Consider the following 6,755-nt stretch of genomic DNA (forward strand, 5'->3'; position numbering starts at 1 on the left):
TTAATTACGGATATCGTTTAATCAAAAACCGTGAAACACGTGCACAAATAAAGCCGAACAACAATAGTGGATACAATCAATGCCAATTCAGTTTATTTGTATTTACGTGTTCTGTATGGATACTCATGTCTCCTATGAATAAGTAGGGTAAAATATACGAATGGATATTTAACACTACTCATTGAACGGAAGTTTTCATTGATGTCTCAGTTACCTTTGTGTATTCTTTTGTCCAATAGTTTGCAAAACAGGAAAATTTGAATAGTTTAACACGTTCAACGATATGAGGATAATATTTCTTTAAAAATAGATAAATACCAAGCAATAATAAGCAAATGGTGATCCCGTTAATTATAAAGACACATTTGCATTGTCAGACGAAATCCTTTAAAGCTCGTTTTTAAAGCTTAAATTCACACACTGACATCAAAATGTTAGTGCAGGACCAATCGTTCAACTTGCTGCCAAACACACAAAGACACGAGGCATTATTATCGTCTATAGGAGTCTGCGCCACGACCGCTCCAGATAACCATTTCCAGGTCGTCCCGATTTTCTGGCCTCCTACCCAGAACCACCCGGAACTTATAATGTTGTTCATTCTTTCCACCTTTGCGGTGCTGTCGGCGATGGCTAAGTTGGCTCCAAGACTCTGACAGAAGTCCCTTGCCCCTTCCCATGTTTTGCCTTCCGAGATTCCAACAAACGCAATTGCGGGGGGATAGACCTGTCAAATAGAATACTCATTATAATAATAAGGTCACAACTATTCGAATGTTCAAATATTGGATTGAATGATATCCATTCGCAAAGCTGTAAAGCAATTCGATGAGTCGCAAGTATTGTCTTCTAAATGCATGTTCACTGAACCATTTTAGCCGTCATTTCCAAATATTTAGCTACATATCACCCTATTAATAATATAATGTTATTAATTAGTTGAATTCATTTTAGCCGTCATTTCCAAATATTTAGCTACATATCACCCCATTAATAATATAATGTTATTAATTAGTTGAATTCATATTGGCTCATAAGTAAATATTAATTCAACAAATTAATGACAATTTTATTAATTAACTTTATAATATTATTATCAAGAAAAGCTTGAATTTCACTTTTGAATTACAGGTTTTTTTCTATTAAATGAAGTATGAAGTTTTGAAAAATAGCAAAATTTCTGTTCTAAACAACTTTTTCCCTGTTTATATTCCCATGCAAAATGCTTTGAAAATGATATGTACATCAAAATACCTTTTAAGAGATATCTTGTTAATTTAAAATGAAAATTGAAATTTGTTGCAAAAGGAAATGTTTCATGCAATTAATTCAGAAGAATAATTATTATTTCATTAAAATTGTAATATGAATGCGATATTACTGATAAAGCATAGGATCAATAGCATTTACACTTAGTATATGTGCAGTTTTTGCCGTCATTTCAAAATATTTAGTTACATATCACACCATGAGTAATTAATTAAATATATATGCGTTTGTTTAACGATTATGTTTTGTTTTGAAAACTATACACAGAGAATCAACACATCTGAACGTTTTATCTTAACTACAAAGTAAAAGGCTTTGTATTTCAATCGATTTAACAACGATATAAAGCAAGTCATCAATATTCGGGTTTACATTATTTAAAGGGTAAGCTACACAAGTGTGTACTTTATTAAACACACGTAAATATATTACGTACAGAAAAATACCAAGAATGAATGACTTTTTCTTTAGATTAATACACGATATACACAACGAGTTACTCTAAAATAGCATGTTTAATAGTTCATCACTTCTCGCGTAAACATGGTATTTATACTTTCCCATATCAGTGGCGCGTTCATAGAAGATTGAAATAGAAGAGGAGTGCCAGTATATGGAAAAGTAAAACATGGACTTAATTGCATGATATTACGATATTAAGCGCCATATTTTAAATGGAGCGGGTTTTTATTATGTTAGCTTAAAGCTATTACTTTAAGCTCAATTCCATCGAAAGCTTACAGCTTTTTCAGACGCCTACGATACTGTTATTGGGTAAAACCAGTTCCGTATGTAATAACCCATTTATGCCTAGTGGACTCTCCCATCCTTCAAAATTGGATCAATTTATTTCCAAAAATTAGACATGTCTAGTATATGTATTTCTATATTTAGACTATTTCTTACAGAAACTCCTTAATGCAAACAGCGCAGACCCTGATGAGACACCGCATCATGCGGCGTCTCATCTGAGTCTGCGCTGTTTGCCAAGGCCTTTTTTCTAGACGCTAGGCATAAATGGGTTTAGGAGATAGAAAGAAGCATTAGGTATGACCTTTTAAAAATATATATATAGGCGTTGAAAATGTCAATTCGTATCGAACGTGAAAATAAGGTAAATAAATCTTAAACCCTTTAAAGTGCATTAGTCTGCGTATTTAGTATTTCAACTTTTATTAAAAACACTAAACATTTTTTCAGTCTGTGTTTTTTTGTATTCCACTTTAAAATGTATTTTATAAACACTAATTGATAAAATTATGGTACACACTATTTTTTTAAGACTTCATTCCAAAGCAAATTAATTGTTTAATATTTAAATCAACAAAGGTCTGCATAAAAAATGCCGATATAGTCGCGAAAATCATATAGTTATACAATGTGATATTTATGCATATAAAAACAGTGCTATCTTCATTTGATTTGATTTCTTATAATATTAAAAGTTACCTAAATCTAAGAAAGCGTTTCACCTAAATACAAATGTTTTATGTTACAATTGATAAAAATGAACGTCTAAACGAAGAAAAGAATGTATGCATTACATTAAAAGTATGATAAAGCAAAATAATTTATGCTTGATGTAATTATTTTTAAAGTATCAAAATCCTAAATATTAATATTAAATTGATTATATCAGAAAATGATAAAATTCTTATGTCATCAGATCTTACCGACCTACATTCAAGTTTAATGTTCACCAGAAATGTATCGGGTTAAAATGCATTAAAATAATTGCAGAGATACATATCAGGACCATGCGAATAAACAGTTAAATTCATATATCCTATACGAACAGTTGAAATGAAAAGAGGTATCAAGAAAACTATTTAACAAAATGACATAATTTGTAATAACCAAAATATTTTCGATAATGATTGCACAGAATTTTTATAATTTCGTAGGTAACAAAGGTCTGAAATAAATGTTCCACAATTAGTGGAGAATAAAATCATAAAGCAGTATATATAAAATAACAATCGCCTTTTTGTTAAGTCATTCCTTTGCTGTTGCGCATTATTAAACAATGATGCATGATAATCTATCAGGTAATACATTTAATGACCTTACTACAATTGGTAATCAATCAAACAATTGATTCATAATAAAACTAACTGATTCATTAATAGGTCCGTAAACATGATTTACTTCCACTTTAAAAAAAACAAATCAACAAAAGCTGTTGTATAGCTATACAATACACAATATGTGTAGCAAATATGTAAATTGTAAGTGTAAATATGAGTTTACCTTTTTGTACAGATTTGAACTATTTACGAATCTCAGCTGGGAGTAGATTGCGTCCTTTAGGGTGTACAGTTCACATGTGCCTGAGCCCGATCCGTTGCCCGAATACTTCAGGAACCAACACGCATCATTGCAAAGTGCAGCACATTCAAAAAATCCGGTGGCAGATCTGCTTGTCATTTCCACATACGGCATTATTATCGCATCAGACATTTTTATGAATTGTGATTGCTTTGATGCGCCCCAACATCTAAAAAATGCATGCACCAGAAGCATAACTCTCAACAGTTTTCCAGACATCTTGATTCTCCTACGGCTGCAGTGAAAGTGAAAAAACTCACATTTCCAATAATGTGACATTCGCACATAGAATAAAATAATTACGTCAAGCCAATGGCGTGTTTCATTGGTAGATCAGACACCATGGTATCTTATGTCACGTGACATAAAGCTTTATTTCCATTGGACTTATATAATATGCATTTACGCAATACAAACGAATAGGCTGATGGTTTCACCTGAATGAAATCGGAGTTTCATTCAAACAAATAATGCATCTTATAAATGTCGCAGTTCGGTACATGCTTTCGTCTTTAATACAAACCTAAAGACACAATATAGTGGGTAGAAAAGACGCTTTACTACATAGAATGACAATGAACTTTTTTTTTCAAATTGGAGTGATATAGAATTTTTATACTAATGTTTTGTTTCCTTTCTCTTTACATAATTGTTATCTAGCTTCAGTGAACAAAGTGCCATTTCAATTTTAGCTCGCAGCCAGCATAGAGGCTACATGTTTTATCCAGTCTTTATGAAACTTAGTCATGAAACATTTGGAAAGCATAAGAGACAAGTAAGAAACTGGGTCAGGTGAAAATTAGGTCAAATCTTACTCGTGTTAACGAGCGTCAATAATCTAGATCACAATGTCTAATCTTTAAAACATTGTAACTGCTTTTAAGGCCACAGGTAGGATTCAATCTTAATACAACTTGGTAAGAATTTACGTTATCTTGACCGAGTTTGAAACTTTGGTACATGCGTTTTCAAAACGAGGTCACCAGGTACAACTTTATAACAACGCTATTAGCCACATGTATTACTCAATCTTAATAAAATATGGTCAATGTGCATCCAAATCAAGGTTATTAGGTCAAACCACAAGAAAAAATTGAAACTATGCGCGATCTGTTTGTAAAAAAACCGCTTAAACGTTGAAGAGAAAAAATAATATGGTAAAAATTCAGATAAAAGATATAACAGATATAAGAACTTCAGAAAAAAGTAGAGTTATAGTGATTTTCGTTTGTAAGTTAAAAACCCAAACATGTATTAACATACAAGTTTCCCAAACAGGTACCAGTGTTCGCTTTTAAGCCTGTTAACTTGTCTGAGTAAGCAAATATCTTTCCATTAAACATTGTTGTGGTCAACGGACGCAGCAAAAAAAAGATTGCTTTAACTAATGGTTCTTTTTGATACGAAATAGACACATATACATGTTATTGTTGACATTTGATCATAGTTCTGTGCTATCTTATGCTCCAGTTAGTCATTTAGAAGTTGATATGTCGGTTTTTGAATGGTATTAATTTGTTTCAAACAAAAAAGTCTACATTAAAGAAAATATTTGTTTTTGATGTTCAGAATAGCTATTAACATTTATTTGATGATTGTAAAGATACCTTGGAGTACACATACCTGTCTCACTTACTTAAACACACACATAGATGTATTTAACAAGATCCAAATATTGAGACTCAACCGAATCTGTATGTATGCAACTATGTTTTAGTCAGTGAATCAAGAGAACTCAGTTGAATTCCCCACGTTTTTATGTAGATGCATTCATACGACACAATCATCAATATATATGGTCATGTTGTAAGAAGGCGGATATTAATTCATAATACTATGATATTTTGACATTCAGGATGTCAAACTTTGATTGCATACAAATGTTATAGTGTTGCAAACGCAGAAGCTAACTTTTTAAATTAATATACATTAATATTTATTTCGCGTTGACGCAACAGCAGTACTGTTATTAGAAACGCAAAACAAACTGATTTAAAAGAGAGAGCAATTGATGCCAATATAAAAATGTTATTTTGCGTTATATCTAAAACACATTAGGCGCTATAATTTTTGTACAAGAAAATTATTAATTCACAGTAAATAATCACATTACGGTTTGATCGTATCTGAAAGATTATTAGAAATAACATAACCATATGGATTTTCAAAGTAGACACAGTTTTCATTTATCATATTTAAATTAATAAACATATAACTATTCGATTTGACATTATTATTTGTGTGATGCAAGTAACACTTTTGTTTGCCTTCCAATTTAAGAATGAATTTACAATCCTGTGAAGGAAACAAGGAATCAAAACTTAGCCCATGAATAATGTATTATGCCCTCCGGCCAACCATGGTATCATTCAAATTCAATCCACGGCTGCATGTGTAATCAGTAAATGCCACAAAATTATCACTATTACTATTAGTTCCCTACCTCGGATGAAGCAGTAATATAATTGTCTCCCTTTGTTTTCAAGGGACGTTATTCTTTTAAGTTTGCCTTGTAGATTGTAATTTTCTAAAAATAAAAATAATGGAATCCCAATATTTCTAGTCACTTGCTTTTGCCAAGAACATAATTGTTTTACGAACGAAATTTGTTTTAGTTTTTAAGAACGTTTTGTCAAACGGTCGTAGAAAAATTCAATCAAAATGGTGTACGCAATGTTCTTCGAAGAAAATGTTAGAAAAAAGTTTCTAAATGACAAATTGTTAGAATTACGAAATAATATATTGAATATTTATTTCGTCTGCCCAAAATCATGGAGGGCTTGAAAAAAGACAACCTTTTCCCCTTTGTGATTTTGAAATGCGGTATTACAAAAGTCTATTTGCGTTGCAAATAGACTAAAAACCACGTTGCCGGATGTCGTATTAATAACCAACCAATGAAATTATACAATTATACAATAATTAAAAACCCGTTGTCATTTCATTCTATATTTTATTCAAGTCTGTCTAAAAAAATCACAAAACAAAAACTTGTTTTTAAGAAGCTGTAAACGATTCACTCTCATATACTGCTAAGTTGCAAAACTGTATTTTTACTCGATAACAATCGTGGCGAGCACCTAAATCCAAACATCGATCCAAACCGCCCTTAAGTAAGTTCGTGCACAACGTCCTGAGTTCTGTAAGAGGTAGAGAGT

General features: G+C 31.6%; 1 protein-coding gene across 1 annotated transcript; it reads right to left on the reverse strand.

The window, feature by feature from the left end:
* LOC127855033 (uncharacterized) lies at positions 1-3,918 on the reverse strand. Its single transcript, XM_052390338.1, has 2 exons — positions 3,520-3,918; positions 1-727 (listed from the first exon to the last, which is right to left on the reverse strand). The coding sequence occupies exons 1-2, from the start codon at positions 3,874-3,876 to the stop codon at positions 401-403; spliced, it is 684 nt and encodes a 227-aa protein (XP_052246298.1). The 5' UTR covers positions 3,877-3,918; the 3' UTR covers positions 1-400.
* Between the last annotated feature and the right edge of the window lie 2,837 nt (positions 3,919-6,755).

This window comes from Dreissena polymorpha, chromosome 1 (assembly GCF_020536995.1).
Source record: "Dreissena polymorpha isolate Duluth1 chromosome 1, UMN_Dpol_1.0, whole genome shotgun sequence".
In the NCBI taxonomy this organism is placed as follows: Eukaryota; Metazoa; Mollusca; class Bivalvia; order Myida; family Dreissenidae; genus Dreissena; species Dreissena polymorpha.